The following is a 16,731-nucleotide window of genomic DNA, read 5'->3' as shown; positions in this document are numbered from 1 at the left end:
ATGTGGTTAGTTGATAATTTATCTAAAGAGACCGTAATGGTGTAAAGAAAAGAATAATTCCATGCAGTAAGTACCTCTGCTCTAACCTTCTTTATCTGGACTAGTTTTAATCTTCAGTTTGTTCTTTGTTCAACAGAGAAGTCCAGTAACCAGACCTCCATCATCATCTCTGCAGTGATTGTTGTTGTCGTCTTTGCAGCAGCTGCTGGTTTCATGGTTCATAGAAAGAAACAAGGTGAGCTACTTTGATTTAGTCTTTGAGTTGAATCCTACAGTTTGAAGCATCCAGCAGTAAAAGCTGAGTAAGTCTCAGAGTCAGGAGAAGTCAGGAGAACATGACTATACTATGATGATGAGCGAGAGAAGTGATGAAGAAAGAAACAAAGTGAGAACTAAACAGAAGAGCAGAGTGGATTTATTCTTCAGGTTGAGTGAGTAGAAGAGGATCATATTCACTGGAGATAAGATGATGAAAGATATTCTGACATTAACAACTGGAACTGAAATGACCTGTCTTTACTTTTCATTTCAGACCAAAAGGCTCCACCTGGTAAGTACAACTTATTTTATTCTGTTTCATCTGATCTAACAAACTGTTGATGATTTCTCCAGACTATGAATTGACCTTTAACTCTGTTTGTTTCTGACCTTACAGATAGTGAAGAAGCTCTGAGTTCTCTGGATCTAGAAACCCAAAAATAAAAATAAACCCAATGTTGCCACTTATAATCGTCATGCCCATGTCTAATAATCCCCCTCAACAAAAATCCACTTTGCATTTAGATTATTGAATTTTTTTTTTTTTTTTTGCGACATATTTGTGATGCCGTCACAAACACTGGCATATAAAGGGTTAAAAGTAAGAGAATATTCAAACTTTTTGTATTAGTCTTCAAGTGGATTAATAAAAAAATATGTAAACAAAATAAAAAAAAAAATTAAAAAAAAAACAGAAAAAAATTAATATGTGCTATCTTTAGGGTGTATTTGAAGAGGACACTTTTGTCCCTTAATGGTAACAACGTAACAAATTTAAAATCAGGTATGACAGTTAAATGACGAACGAATTATCTGAGCTGGTTTTAGTTCATACTGTGATTTGGGTTGAAAGGACATTTGTACCTGTGAATAAATAATTACAGTCTTTCCAATGAAGCAAATGAGAAAATCTGAATGTGTCTCTAGATCTTATCATGTGTTTCTGCTTCATCTTTCTGCTTGTCTTTACTTGTCTGCTGCTAAAGTCCAAAACACACCAGCTCAGGTAACAGAACTCGACACATTGGACATGATGCAGTTCATCACCTGAACAACTCACAACACTGACATATAAATAATTAGAACTGCATTTAGAATCAGTCATGGGAACCAGTTCCTACAGACAAAAAGCAGAAATATCTGCAGCTCTGATGACGTCAGAAGAAGAATATCAAGAATAATATGCAGAGAGAAGTCAAAGTGTCTGTGCTCCCAATAAACATAGATAATATGGGTCATCATCATGTCTTTGTTTTTAAGTTATTACAATTATACCTGAAGATCAGAAAATGTCCTGACAGTGAGTTTTAACTGAGACCAGTTTACGGTTGTTGTCGCCCTCTAGTGGAAGGAGACTGAAACACAGCTTTCACTGAGAGTCTTATCAAACCAAGATTTTTTCACATTTTCCACACTTGAGTAATTGCAACTGTGCTCACAACTGCTTTAACTACAAAAAGAAACAATAACCTAATTGTTAAAGTAGAAGTTCACACGCTACACTTCTATATTTACATCAATATAAATACCCCCCTCCTCCCTCTTCCCTATAAATAGTTGGTGGAAAGTACCACTAACTTCGTCCCATTTTATTTTCGGCTTCAGCCAGTTCTCGGTCAGCTGGAGTCTTGACCACTGATGTGAAATAAAATGATAAAGGTAGTTTTGCTGCTTCTCTCGTGTCACGTTTCATCATCTGCATCGTCAGGTAAGATCACATTCACATTCTTCATCGTCTTTTCTATAAATTATTTCCACTCGACTTTATTCCACAGATCTACTGCAGCCTCGAAGTTAAGTTTCACTTTCAGTTCAGCTGATTACAAAAAAATTACCAGATGCTCGATATGTGTGATTGTATTTTATTTATGTGTTTACTGACGTTATAAACCTTGACAAGGCTTCCTGCAGTCACGTTTTCTTGCGCGTCTACTTGTGTACTTACGGTGCAGGATTTCATTTTGGTGACGCATGTGTCACCAAAATAACTACTACAATACTATACAACATTTCAAGTCAATTTACTGCATAATTACGAAGAAAACTAATGACAAAGTCCCTCAGCCTAAATAGGAATAGTTCATTTAAATACCTGAACAATACATAAAATACGTCCATATAAAATCACATTATTATAAATATCAAATTTAAAATGAAAACCGACGTAAACATCTTTAAAATATGCTTAATGGTATTAGTCTATTGAATTATTTCATCAGCTTTTAGCCATAAATTGTTTTGCATCCTGTGATAGATAATGGAGCCAGAGCAAATGTACTGAAATTTATGAGGCGAATATCAGCCGATACGATGTTCACCCGATGCATTGGTTTATTCCTAAGTATTATTAATATACAGACCATGTGATTCCAGTGGCATTTAGTCTTCACTAGACACGCTCCCTACTCTACAAGGAAATTCAGAGTGGCTGATCACATGTTGGGCTTTACTTATTTATGAATGCAACATGAACAAATTATTTGTTTTTCCCTCTTCTCATCTTTTACATCTCCAGATAAAATAATTTTCAATGTATATACAACAGTTCTTACACATGTATGTCCTTTGTAGATGGTGACGCTGGTGTTATTGTTTGAATTGAATTGAACATGAATTAGGGTGAACATGATGGTTGTATTTCATATTGTTGTTCCTGTCATCGAGTGAGTCGACTCACAGTTTGGATATCAGTGACAGGACAAGAACAAACCTAATGGCAACAATAGTAGTTATTGTTATCATTATTTCTGGGTTTCTGGGCCCTTTTGTTCATGGTTTTATAAAACAAATAAAAAGCACATAGTAATGTAACTTAAAACCTGCACTGTGTTTTTCCAACAGTGAAACACTTCCCAGAGTTTGTGGGAGCAGCAGAAGTTGAAATCAGTCCAAGCAGCTGTGACTCGGTCTAAAGTCTTTATAGAAACAAAACAAGATGAAAACTTTGCTTTTGTTGCTTCTCTTCTGTCGTGTTTCATCAACTGGTAAGATCTCATTCACATTCTTCATCATCTTTTCTTCCTTTTCTAGTTTCTTTTAACAGAAATCTACCATATTAGTGACGATGAGTCTATTTATGTTTCACTCACATTATAAATGTTGTTTGTTCCACAGTGAAACACTCACTGAGATATTGCAGCACTGGATTCTCTGGAGTCTCAAACCTTCCAGAGTTTCTGTCTATGTGAGGTTATGTTTATGTGTTGAAGTGCTTGATGAGATCCAGACTGTGTACTGTGACATCAGCACCAAGAAATTAGAAATAAAACTGAACTGGCAGAAAAAACTATTTGATAATGATCCTGATCAATATAAGTTGTACACTGATGATTGTAATAAGCATCATCCTCACATTTCCACTCATTATTTCTAATCATTTTAAAGGAAACGAGAGGTGAGTTTTATTTGAAGTCTACAAATATTTGTAGTGTTTAAACTTCCACACAAGTCATCAGCGTCCTGGAAAAGAGTTAACAAAGAAACAGTTCATATAAATACCTCAACAATACATAAAATACATTCACATGAAATCATATTATTATAAATATCACGTTTAAAATGATTCAGGCGTCAACATCTTTAACATATGTTTCATGATATTAATCTATTGAATTATTTCATTAATATTTAGTCATAAATAGTCTTGCAACTATTATTATTGTTATTCATGATAATAATGATAACAGTAATAATGTTAATACAACAGTAATTATATTTGTAAATCCTTCCTGGATGGTAACGCTACTGGTCCACTGGTTATTAGGAAATAGATACAACTACAAAATAAAAACCCATCAAAACGTCTTAAAATGAAAATTATTCCCATTATAATTTCAGATAGAAATAAAAATGAAAATCTCTGTCTTCACAAACTAATTCCTCTTCAGACTGTACACTCACCATTTACTTATTGACGGAGTGAATGAATGATTGGGAAATTACTCTCATCGCTTTTATTTTGAAAAGTTGTTCTTGCATGCGCTCTGAACAGTTTCATTACTAAACAAAGTATGAACTGGCTTTACCTCAAGTAGTGGATTTACTTTCGAATTTAGACACAGCTCTTTACCAGCTGATGGCCCAATGTCTTCATCAAAATAAATAAATAAATAATAAAAGAAATTAAGCCTAAGTCCATGTTTTAATTGAGTATTATTTATATAATTCTTATTATTTTATTTAATAGAGACATTATATTTGTTGTTTGTTCCACAGCGAAACACTCACTGAAGTTTTACTTCACTGCCTCCTCTGGAGTCCCAAACCTTCCAGAGTTTATGATCTTAGTTCAGGTGGATGACATCTGGGTGGGATACTGTGATGGCAGCAACAAGATATATGAACCAAGACAGGACTGGATGAAAAAAATACTTGATGACAATCCTCAAATCTGGAAATGGCAAACTGAACAGTGTTTTCAGATTCTTCCTCCCCTCTTCAAAATCTGGATGAACAGTTTAATCCAGCTCTTCAACCACAGTGAAGGTTCAGGTAGGTCTACATATTCCAGGTTTTATTAACAGTTGGTTTGTGAAGGACATTTCTCTCCATCAGTCATTTAGAACTGAAGGAGCTTCTTAGATGAAACATCTCCAAGAAACTCAGCAAGTCCACCTTTTAGTTTTAGTTTGTTTTTGACGTACCATGTCCTGGATGACTGAGAACCTTCACATTCAACAGTGGTCACCAGCAGATGGTTCCCATTTATCAGTTCAACAGTCTTGGATGTAAAGAAACTACTTTAGTATGAATGACAAATGAACCATCTGATCTGATCTAGTTCATCACATTTTCTACCAATCAGTAGAAAAGCCCTCGATAAATACAAGACCTCCACTGACTGTGTTTGACATGAATGTGTTGACTGTTTGTTGAATGACTGCCCATAAATAAAAAAGATCATGATGACTAAAGCATGCTACTGAAACCATTCAGATTACACTGCAGCATCTACAAACCAGAGCATCACACAATGGATCATCATTTAAAATCATCTTCAGATATTTATACATCACTGTTCATTGTGATCTCTGTTGTCTCTCTCTCAGGTCTTCACATTTTACAGACTATTGAAGGTTGTGAATGGGATGAAACGACTGGAGAGGTCACTGGTTTTTCATGGTATGGTTATGATGGAGAAGACTTGATTGAACTGGATCTGAAGACGTTGACGTGGACCGCTCTGAGACCAGAGGCTGAAATTATCAAACAGAAATGGGATGAAGATACCCTTAGAATAAAAGATGATGTGGAATTCCTCACTCAGATTTACCCTGAGTGGCTGAAGTTGATTTTGAAGTATGGGAACAGCTCTCTGCTGAGAACAGGTAGAGTCACATGACCTGATGTAGTTTGGTGAACATTATACTGTTTATTGTATATTTGTTGTATTATCAGTTCAATGAGTCTGATTCTTCTTCTGAGAAAGATGAAGAGATGTTTGACAAGAAAGAACTAATCACTTCACTTTTTATTACTCACCATCATTGGTTCAATATATTCTTTAATATATTTTATGACCATAGATCAGCTCCATCTGTGTTTGTGGTTAATCAGCAAAGATGACCATGTTAGAAATATATAGTATGTCTGTACTTTATTCCATGTATCTACCTGTTAATTTCTTTATAATCTAAATTATTTTTGTTCCTCTTCCTCCTCTATGTCTCTCCCTGCAGACGTCCCCTCAGTGTCTCTCCTCCAGAAGACTCCCTCCTCTCCAGTCAGCTGCCACGCTACAGGTTTCTACCCTGACAGAGCCTTGATGTTCTGGAGGAAAGATGGAGAGGAGATTCATGAAGGAGTGGAACATGGAGAGATCCTCCTCAACCATGATGGATCCTTCCAGATGAATGTTGACCTGGACATTTCATCAGTTTCACCTGAAGACTGGAGGAGGTACGACTGTGTGTTTCATCTCTCTGGTGTGGAGGACGACATCATCACCAAACTGGATGAAACACAGATCAGAACCAACTGGGGTAAGAGGACATGAATGTGGTTGGTTGGATGTTTTAATCTTTGTGCTTTTAATTTAACAAATAATAACATGTTTAACCTGGACTGTTCTTAATTGTTTATTCAGTTGAGGAGTCCAGTAACCAGACCTCCATCATCATCTCTGCAGTGGTTGTTGTTGTTGTCGTCTTTGCAGCAGCTGCTGGATTCATGGTTCATAGAAAGAAACAAGGTGAGCTACTTTGATTTAGTCTTTGAGTTGAATCCTACAGTTTGAAGCATCCAGCAGTAAAAGCTGAGTAAGTCTCAGAGTCAGGAGAAGTCAGGAGAACATGACTATACTATGATGATGAGGGAGAGAAGTGATGAAGAAAGAAACAAAGTGAGAACTAAACAGAAGAGCAGAGTGGATTTATTCTTCAGGTTGAGTGAGTAGAAGAGGATCATATTCACTGGAGATAAGATGATGAAAGATATTCTGACATTAACAACTGGAAGTGAAATGACCTGTCTTTACTTTTCATTTCAGACCAAAAGGCTCCACCTGGTAAGTAAAATTGATTTTATTCTGTTTCATCTGATCTAACAAACTGTTGATGATTTCTCCAGACTATGAGTTGACCTTTAACTCTGTTTGTTTCTGACCTTACAGATAGTGAAGAAGTTCTGAGCTCTCTGAGAGACTGAATCCAGAAACCTGCCTAACCAGTACCATGAGTTTCTTTATATGGGATCATCTTTACTAAATTGATGTCAGTTGTTGAATAGATTTGTTCTACTTTAAAGTTCACTATAACTTTAACATTTCACTAGTTTTCTTGATTCTGTAATATTCTCTCTCTAAGGATTGTGTGGATGGAAATGGATTTTCAAATGTGTTTTTTTGTTCCTCTGTCACATGTTTACTTCTGAGAAACTAAAAACTTAATGACTTGGTTCTATTTCCACTTTTGGTTGACACAGCCACCACAAATCCTGTCAGCAGGTTTCAGTTAAACACATTCACATCAGTCCAACCAGCTGATGACTTGGTCTAAAGTCTTTATAGAAACAGAAAAAGATTTAAATGATTTTTTATTAAGATCAATTTATTCTGTTTCAAATGATCTCATCAACCATTTGTGATTTCTCCAGACTGTTTCCTTCATTTACTAAGAGTGACTCTGTTTGGTTTCAGACCTTACAGAACTCTCTGAGACTGGATCCAGAAACCTGACTAACAAATACCATGAGTTTCTTTATATTTGATCATCTTTACTAAATTGATGTCAAAGTTGTTGAATAGATTTGTTGTATTTTAGAGTTGACTATAACTTAAACACTTGATACTGGATCATATCATCAACCAGTGGAGTTTACAGTTAGAGACCAGATCAGATGAAGTCTAGTGGAACCAGGTAGTGATGGTGGTTTAATTACTGAGCAGGAAATCACATTCATATAAAAGTATTTGTTCAGTCAACTGAGCCAGTGAATGTAGTTTATTCCCTGGAGATAAAGTGAAGATATAAAATGGAGATGAATAAGTTAATGTGCTCTTTGTGTGTGATAAGATCCTGTCATATCTTTGGTTCTTCTTTTTTTTTAAGAGAAGTTAAAGTTAAAGTATTTGTAAAGCATATAATTTTCTGAAGTGTTCCTATTTTTTTTTTATTTATAAAAAGGAAGTAAAAATAAAATTCTCTTTCTTTGTACATAGTTGTTACATTTTCTCAGTGTAAAACATTCACTGAGGTGTTCAGTTTGCTGTTGTTGTTGTCGCTCTCTGGTGGACAGAACCAAACATCGCACACATCCAGTGGTGGTTCTAACTTGAAATTATTTTGCATTTACTTTTCATATGTGTGGATGAGGAAATGAAATTTCAAAGATGTTTCTTTAATCCTCTGTCACTTGTGACAAAACAGTTTGACTTGATTTCATTTCCACTTTTACAGTCAGCACAAATCCAGCCATAGGTTTAAGTTAAATACATTCATATCAGTCCAACCAGCTGGTGACTTGGTCTAAAGTCTTTACAGAAACAGAACAAGATGAAAACTTCATCTTTATCTTTTCTTTTCTTGTTTCCTTTTAACAGAAACTCACCACATTTGTGATAATGAATTGTTTTATGTTTCTTTTTCTTTCTCAAGATTCTTTATATTTAAATACTCTGTAACAATGCGGCATCATTACCAACAATGAATTTCTTGGTGCTTAATTTTTTTAAGGGTTCAGCAGAACTAAGTCTTTTTTCTTATGTTTTTTATATAATGGTGTTGATCAGAATCTCTTTGTTTCCGGGTTATTTTAATCCCAGTAAATAAAAGAACAGCCAAACATTAAAAATATATTCTGACAGTGAATTTAACCTCTGTGATCAGTTTACGGGGTTTGTCGCCCTCTAGTGGAAGTTTACTGAATCACAACTTTTACCGTGACTCAAACAGACACATCCAGGCTCAACACTAGATGGAGGACTACAATAGGTTTTTAACATGAGTCATTTTAACAGGTTACAACTGTTCCACTGTTACAAACAATTATAAGACTATTATATGACATTTGATTAAGATTTAGGCTGAAAATAAATGAGACTTGTCACTGAGACGTTGTGGACAGACGCTGATCACTCTTGATACATTTCACATTTCACAAATCTAAGAGTTTTTCTGCCTATTAAACTCTTTTACTGAAGATGCAGCTCTAACTATGATTATGTTGGAGGCCTTAACTGTAAATGTAAATGATGAGAGTGATATCTGGAGTAATGGTGACATCACAAACAGAAGATCTTGGTCTTTATTGCATTGTATATGATAACACAAGTATAATACGTGTTTTATTTGGAATAATAATAATGATGCAATAAAAAAAAAGGAGTGACAACAAATTATTGTTTTATCAGATTAGATTAGATACTTTCAATTATTTTACCAACTGTTGCACTGGTAAAAGTATTGTCCCAGAGTCACACATGAACACACATGTCACAGGTACCAGTCACACCTGAAGAGTCTTATGTTGGATGAAATCCCACTCTTCATTTTTAAGGCAATGAAATCTCCATGAAACTGACAAATGAAGAGAGAGATTTAATTTTACTCCTGAAAACAGCTCAAATTAATAGTCATGGTGGATTTAATATTTATTATGGACTCATGGCTCCTCTGACTTACATGAGTTTTTACATTTGTTGTATCTTCACATGCAAATAAAGAAAGTTCAGAAGAGGGCTGCAACATATTTAATTTCTTAAATTTCAACTAAAATAAAACTAAGGTTCATGATGTTTGGATCTAGTGGTGCCTGTGAGTTCCCTCTCTCTGTTCTTTTCCTCCTCTTTCTGAGCTCATCTGAACTCTCGCAGCAGTTACAGCTCAGTGTGTTGATTGAACCTTAATTTGTATGAAGATCCTAATGAATGTTTAAATGATACAGTAGATAAATAATCATCTGAGCTGTTTTAGTTCCTACAGTTACAAAGGTTGAGCTGACACATTTTTACCTGTGAACACATTCAGTGCAATAAACAACATCTTAAATAGTTAATTCCAATCCTGCAGATGTAGTAAATCATTAAGTATAAATGTGTCTCTGTATCCTGTCATGTATCTGTGTCTCTGCTGCTTCATCTAAAGACGTCTGTCTCTACTTGTCTGATGCTAAAGTCCAAAACACAGCAGCTCAGGTAACACAAACAATTATACACATTGAACATGATGCAGTTCCTCACATGAACAACTCAGAACACTGAGAATAACTTTAATTAACTTGCGATTAGTTTATAAAAGACATATCTGCTGCAGTCTATGTGGACGAGGAAGTGAAATTTGAAGGATCCTTGTAATCCTCTATTACGTGTTTTCTTAGAAACAAAAAACTTTATGACTTGATTCTATTTTCACTTCTTGGTTGGCACACCCAACATGAATCCAGTCAGCAGGTTTCTGGATAAACACATTCATATCAGACCAAGCAGCTGGTGACTTGGTCTAAAGGCGTTACAGAAACACACCCTGAAAAGTCGCATTGCTGGGTCATCTGGACTCACAAACCTACCAGAATATTTCTCTGTGACAGTGGTTGATAATATTCAGATGATTGACTGCGAACACAGCGACAAGAATAATGAAATATTATAAAATTAAAAGTTAGAATCTTTGCTCAGGATGAAAAAGTTGTGTCTGTGTAAATGTAGATGCTGACGGCTGAAACATTACTGACCACAGGAAGTGGATGTCAGAGCAGAATACTTCACGTCTCCAGCTGCTCTGCTGTGTCTCCAACAAACCCCTGACTCCAGTCCAGCAATGAAGCCGGCAAAGAAGTCAGAGACAGAGGGAGAGAGGCTTTTTAATTCATTTTTACAACATTCATGTCCGTTGTACTACTAAGACGTTGGTTAAGGACTTATTGAACCCCATTGAATCTTAATACATGTATTTGCATAAAACAACAAATACATGTATTATGGTTTGGATGAATTACACAAACTCTTTAAAAATTGAGACCAGAAAAAGTTTCATGCAGTGTTTCTATAGCCTGTAGATTTCTCTGGAACTGGAACTGAAATGACCTGTCTTTACTTTTCATTTCAGACCAAAAGTAAAACTTATTTTATTCTGTTTCATCTGATCTAACAAACTGTTGATGATTTCTCCAGACTATGAGTTGACCTTTAACTCTGTTTGTTTCTGACCTTACAGATAGTGAAGACAACTCTGAGCTCTCTGAGAGACTGGATCCAGAAACCTGACTAACCAGTACCATGAGTTTCTTTATATTGGGATCATCTTTACTAAATTGATGTCAGTTGTTGAATAGATTTGTTCTACTTTAAAGTTGACTATAACTTTAACATTTCACTAGTTTTCTTGATGCTGTAATATTCTCTCTCTAAGGATTGTGTGGATGGAAGTGGATTTTCAAATGTGTTTTTTTGTTCCTCTGTCACATGTTTACTTCTGAGAAACCAAAAACTTAATGACTTGGTTCTATTTCCACTTTTGGTTGACACAGCCACCACAAATCCTGTCAGCAGGTTTAAGTTCAACACGTTCAGTCCAACCAGCTGATGACTTGGTCTAAAGTCTTTATAGAAACAGAAAAAGATTTAAATGATTTTTTATTAAGATCAATTTATTCTGTTTCAAATGATCTCATCAACCATTTGTGATTTCTCCAGACTGTTTCCTTCATTTACTAAGAGTGACTCTGTTTGGTTTCAGACCTTACAGAACTCTCTGAGAGACTGGATCCAGAAACCTGACTAACAAATACCATGATTTTTTTTATATTTGATCATCTTTACTAAATTTATGTCAAAGTTGTTGAATAGATTTGTTGTATTTTAGAGTTGACTATAACTTAAACACTTGATACTGGATCATATCATCAACCAGTGGAGTTTACAGTTAGAGACCAGATCAGATGAAGTCTAGTGGAACCAGGTAGTGATGGTGGTTTAATTTCTGAGCAGGAAATGACATTCATATAAAAGTGTTTGTTCAGTCAACTGGGCCAGTGAATGTAGTTTAGTCCCTGGAGATAAAGTGAAGATATAAAATGGAGATGAATAAGTTAATGTGCTCTTTGTGTGTGATAAGATCCTGTCATATCTTTGGTTCTTCTTTTTTTTTAAGAGAAGTTAAAGTTAAAGTATTTGTAAAGCATATCATTTTCTGAAGTGTTCCTATTTTTCTTTATTTATAAAAACGAAGTAAAAATAAAATTCTCTTTCTTTGTACATAGTTGTTACATTTTCTCAGTGTAAAACATTCACTGAGGTGATCAGTGTACTGTTGTTGTTGTCGCCCTCTGGTGGACAGAACCAAACATTGCACACATCCAGTGGTGGTTCTAACTTGAAATTATTTTGCATTTACTTTTTATATTAATTTGTAATATTCTATCTGTGAGATCTGTGTGGATGAGGAAATGAAATTTCAAAGATGTTTCTTTAATCCTCTGTCACTTGTGACAAAACATTTTGACTCGATTTCATTTCCACTTTTACAGTCAACACAAATCCAGTCATCAGGTTTAAGTTCAACACTTTCATATCAGTCCAACCAGCTGGTGACTTGGTCTAAAGTCTTTATAAAAACAGAACAAGATGAAAACTTTGCTTTTGTTGCTTCTTTACTGCCACTTTTCATCAACCAGTAAGATCTCATTCACATTCTTCATCTTTTTCTTTTCTTTTCTTGTTTCCTTTTAACAGAAACTCGCCACATTTGTGATAATGAATTGTTTTATGTTTCCTTTTCTTTCTCAAGATTCTTTATATTTAAATACTCTGTAACAATGCAGCATCATTACCAACAGTGAATTTCTTGGTGCGTATTTTTTTAAGGGTTCGGCAGAACTCAGTCTTTTTTCTTCTTCTTTTTTTATAATGGTGTTGATCAGAAACTCTTTGTTTCCAGGTTATTTTAATCCCAGTAAATAAAAGAACAGCCAAACATTTAAAAATATATTCTGACAGTGAGTTTAACCTCTGTGATCAGTTTACGGGGTTTGTCGCCCTCTAGTGGAAGTTCACTGAATCACAACTTTTACCGTGACTTAAACAGACGCATCCAGGCTCAACACTAGATGGAGGACTACAATAGGTTTTTAACATGAGTCATTTTAAAGGTTACAACTGTTCCACTGTTACAAACAATTATAAGACTATTATATGACATTTGATAAAGATTTAGGCTGAAAATAAATGAGACTGTTGTCACTGAGACGTTGTGGACAGACACTGATCACTCTTGATACATTTCACATTTCACAAATCTAAGAGTTTTTCTACCTATTAAACTCTTTTACTGAAGATGCAGCTCTAACTATGATTATGTTGGAGGCCTTAACTGTAAATATAAATGATTAGAGTGATATCTGGAGTAATGGTGACATCACAAACAGAAGAACTTGGTCTTTATTGCATTGTATATGATAACACAAGTATAATACGTGTTTTATTTGGAATAATAATAATGATGCAATATAAAAAAGGATTGAAAACAAATTATTGTTTCATCAGATTAGATTAGATACTTTAAATTATTTTACCAACTGTTAAACTGGTAAAAGTATTGTCCCAGAGTCACACATGAACACACATGTCACAGGTACCAGTCACACCTGAAGAGTCTTATGTTGGATGAAATCCCACTCTTCATTTTTAAGGCAATGAAATCTCCATGAAACTGACAAATGAAGAGAGAGATTTAATTTTACGCCTGAGAACAGCTCAAATTAATAGTCATGGTGGATTCAATATTTATTATGGACTCATGGCTGCTCTGAACTACATGAGTTTTTACATTTGTTGTATCTTCATGTGCAAATAAATAAAGTTCAAAAGAGGGTTGAAGCATAAACTGGGGACATGTGAAGTTACAAAAGAGAGGTGTTTATTTAACTTAAAGAGAAAAGAAAACAGCAACAGGTGGGACATGGAGAGCTTCCCGACCCGGTGTCTGTAAGCAGAGTCGGCCCAAGCCTCCATGGGGCCCTCAGTAAACTTTGATTTTGGGGCCCTCTATTTCTGCCAATAACATTGTTGATCATGCACACACCTACTATAACTCACTGTAGCCCTGGTTAGCCTATAGTCAGTCTGACATGTCTTTACACGTGTGTTACATGCTGAAATGATGGGATGTTGTTTCAGGTGTAATCAGTGTAATTGTGGGACATGAAATGGGAGGTAGAGCGGGTGTTCTTGGACCGAAGGGTTAGCGGTTCGATCCCCCGAATGTGCAATATGCCGCAGTGTCCTTGAGCAAGACACTGAACCCCCAGTTTCTCCCAGTGTGTGGCACTGTGTGTGAATGTGTGTGTGCTTGTGTGAGTGAATGGGTGGATGCGTCTGTGACTGTAAAAGCGCTTTGAGCGCCAACAGGTGGAAAAGCGCCAGAACAAGACCATTTAACACAAATATAACAATCTGAGTGCAGCTTGAACATTTTTATCTACTTTGTGAATATGTTTTATTTATGTGTTTATTGACGTTATAAACTTAACACGGTTTCTTCTCGACTCTCCATGTTGGTCTTTGTCATTCCTTTAATTAAATACTGACCGGTACTTTTATTCTAGCGACAAATTTAAAGATTATTTTAAGTTGTTATTACTTTATTCTTATTATTTCATTTGCAGTGATATGATACCATTACTATTACTTCCTCTGGAGTCCCAAACCTTCCAGAGTTTATGACTGTTGCAGAGGTTGATGACATCCAGGTGGCTTAATGTGATGGCACCAACAATACATCAGAAACAAGACAGGACTGGATGATAAAATGAGTTGATGACGATCCTCAAGTCTGGAAATGGAACACTAAGCAGTGTTTTCAAGAGTCAACCTCATCTCTTCAAAATCTGGACGAAAAGTCTGAGGCAGCTCTTCAACCACAGTGAAGATTCAGATAGGCCTTTGTGTTTTTGATGTACCATGTCCTGGATGACTGAGAACCTTCACATTCAACAGTGGTCACCAGCAGATGGTTCCCATTTATCAGTTCAACAGTCTTGGATGTAAAGAAACTACTTTAGTATGAATGACAAATGAACCATCTGATCTGATCTAGTTCATCACATTTCATTTTAGGTTCAGGTAAAATAATTAAATAATGTAAAGAAATAAAACATTTACAACTCTGTCTCAGTTGTGAATCAATAGGTGCAGCCACAGACTATTTAAAGGATGATATGAACCTAGAGGAGACCCTAGAGAGAGAGAATAAACCGCATCCAGAGGCTCACAGTTTAAATTCAGTACGTCTCACTCTTTGACAAAATCAAAAAAAATCACGTGTCTAGTTTGTAAATTGTGTCAGAGACGAGCAAAGAAAGAGAAAAGTTTCAAAGATTCAGACAATTTCAGACACCTTCCTCCACTCTGGCTGATGATGATGATGATGATGATGATGTCATCCACTCTATACACACTCATTATAATCTCAAGTTGAAGGCTGAAATTCCCACTATCATGTTTGTACACTGATTACTGAATTGACCCTTTGCTACCACTAGATGGCAGACAAAAGTGTCCACTTATGAGGACACCAGGTCTAAAAGCAAAATGCAGAACAAGCTGCCACTAACCTAAAACTAAAAATGTCCCCATATGAGGACGCTGAGTCTCAGGAGGTTAAAACAACCAGTAATCATGTGAACAGAGGCCGTCTGTCGTGCCAGTCTTGCCACTAGGGTGGATGCAGATCAAACCATGATAGCGCTCCAATCCTCTGTCTCCACCGCGGTCACTAAGGCTGAATCATGAAGCATTAGCTTTAGAGTTAAGCTTTGTGTCCAATGACATTATTCACATCAACTTAACTATATGTTGTGATATTTATTACTAACAACAAGTCCATTTCATGGTTCACTTTCACCAGGATTTGGTTTTGTAGTCTTGGTGCATGTACCAGGCGCTTTGAACATAATGAATACATGATAAACCTGAGGGTCACAGAATTACTGGATGTGATAGGTAACATTAAACCTAAGAAGTAAATAATTGATGAGTTTCAGTTCTTCAGTTCTAAGTGACTGGTTTGGAGTTTTATCAGGAGCATCGATGTGGGAACTTATGTTTAAGGTCAGACTTTAGAAATGTGAGTAAACTAAACCCAGAGGCTCATTGGTGTCAGTTCATCATTAACCAACATGACACATATTCTCAGTGTTTCCTCCAAATATGATGACGGTTACACTGACAAAGCTGCTTGTTCACAACCTGGAGAATCACATCAGGTCTATTTATTTTATTTTGAAATGTTACAATTAGTTTTCACCACTTATATTAAGAACAAGTGTTGATCATCAGCTCTTTGTTAGTGACCACAACAACACACTGAAGAATAAAAATGATATTGAGATAACTCCAGTATATGTCATTGTTTATTATAAGCTCTCTCTTTGTTTATTTGTTTCTTTCTCATGTGTCCACATTTTACAGATCAGGACTGGATGTGAATGAGAGGAAACCACTGACGAAGTTACTGCTTTAACGCAGTATAGTTATGAATCCACACCTGGCTTGATTAAGCTGCGTCTTTTTATCCTGGCTCAGCAATCATGCAACCAATTATTCCAAGAATTTATCCAACTTTTGTGCAGTAAACCTCTGATAAACATCACGAAGCTTGTGGTGACATGCAGACACTCTTTCAGGCCTTTAAATAAATAAATAAATAAATAAATAAATAAATAAAGCTTGTTGTATTGAACGTTTTACAGCAAATCCACACACGTTTTACCAACTGATTACAGTTGTTGTCACATCAGAACGAAGTAAAAAAAAAAATAAAATAAAAAAAGAAGAAGAAGAAGAAAGAAAGAAAACTCCCCATTACGCAGTCGGTGGACACTCCCTCATTTTACTTTCGGGTTCAGCCAGATCTCGACCAGCAGGAATCTTGACCACATGTGAAATAAGATGATGAAGTTAGTGTTGCTGCTTCTTTTGTGTCACGTTTCATCATCAGGTAAGATCACATCCACATTCTTCATCGTCTTTTTCTTTAAATT

General features: G+C 35.7%; 3 protein-coding genes and 2 long non-coding RNA genes across 5 annotated transcripts in view; 4 read left to right on the top strand and 1 right to left on the bottom strand.

Moving 5' to 3' along the window:
- The window catches only part of LOC125019706 (major histocompatibility complex class I-related gene protein-like), a 33,027-nt gene extending 32,420 nt beyond the window's left edge, over positions 1-607 (top strand). Inside the window, exons 5-6 of the mRNA XM_047604669.1 lie at positions 137-235; positions 533-607. Of these exons, the coding sequence (XP_047460625.1) occupies positions 137-235; positions 533-600 (167 nt within the window). The 3' untranslated portion in view covers positions 601-607. The remainder of the gene's footprint in view (positions 1-136; positions 236-532) is intronic.
- A 2,495-nt stretch (positions 608-3,102) lies between these two features.
- LOC125019717 (major histocompatibility complex class I-related gene protein-like) lies at positions 3,103-7,910 on the top strand. Its single transcript, XM_047604682.1, has 7 exons — positions 3,103-3,242; positions 4,474-4,749; positions 5,307-5,585; positions 5,937-6,239; positions 6,344-6,448; positions 6,746-6,763; positions 6,869-7,910. The coding sequence occupies exons 1-7, from the start codon at positions 3,194-3,196 to the stop codon at positions 6,901-6,903; spliced, it is 1,065 nt and encodes a 354-aa protein (XP_047460638.1). The 5' UTR covers positions 3,103-3,193; the 3' UTR covers positions 6,904-7,910.
- LOC125019736 overlaps positions 3,165-16,731 on the bottom strand; it is a 15,166-nt gene continuing 1,599 nt past the window's right edge. Inside the window, exons 2-3 of the long non-coding RNA XR_007114115.1 lie at positions 15,087-15,090; positions 3,165-3,305 (exon numbers count right to left, since the gene is read on the bottom strand). This is a non-coding gene — a long non-coding RNA (uncharacterized LOC125019736). The remainder of the gene's footprint in view (positions 3,306-15,086; positions 15,091-16,731) is intronic.
- On the top strand, positions 9,838-11,947 carry LOC125019738. The gene is made up of 2 exons (XR_007114117.1): positions 9,838-9,889; positions 11,430-11,947. It is a non-coding gene; the product is annotated as an uncharacterized LOC125019738 (long non-coding RNA).
- The window catches only part of LOC125019699 (major histocompatibility complex class I-related gene protein-like), a 26,144-nt gene continuing 25,958 nt past the window's right edge, over positions 16,546-16,731 (top strand). The window contains exon 1 of the mRNA XM_047604661.1: positions 16,546-16,688. Within this exon, the coding sequence (XP_047460617.1) occupies positions 16,640-16,688 (49 nt within the window). The 5' untranslated portion in view covers positions 16,546-16,639. The remainder of the gene's footprint in view (positions 16,689-16,731) is intronic.

This window comes from Mugil cephalus, chromosome 14, assembly GCF_022458985.1.
Source record: "Mugil cephalus isolate CIBA_MC_2020 chromosome 14, CIBA_Mcephalus_1.1, whole genome shotgun sequence".
Classification (NCBI taxonomy): domain Eukaryota; kingdom Metazoa; phylum Chordata; class Actinopteri; order Mugiliformes; family Mugilidae; genus Mugil; species Mugil cephalus.
This window is presented reverse-complemented; position numbering and strand designations above follow the sequence as displayed.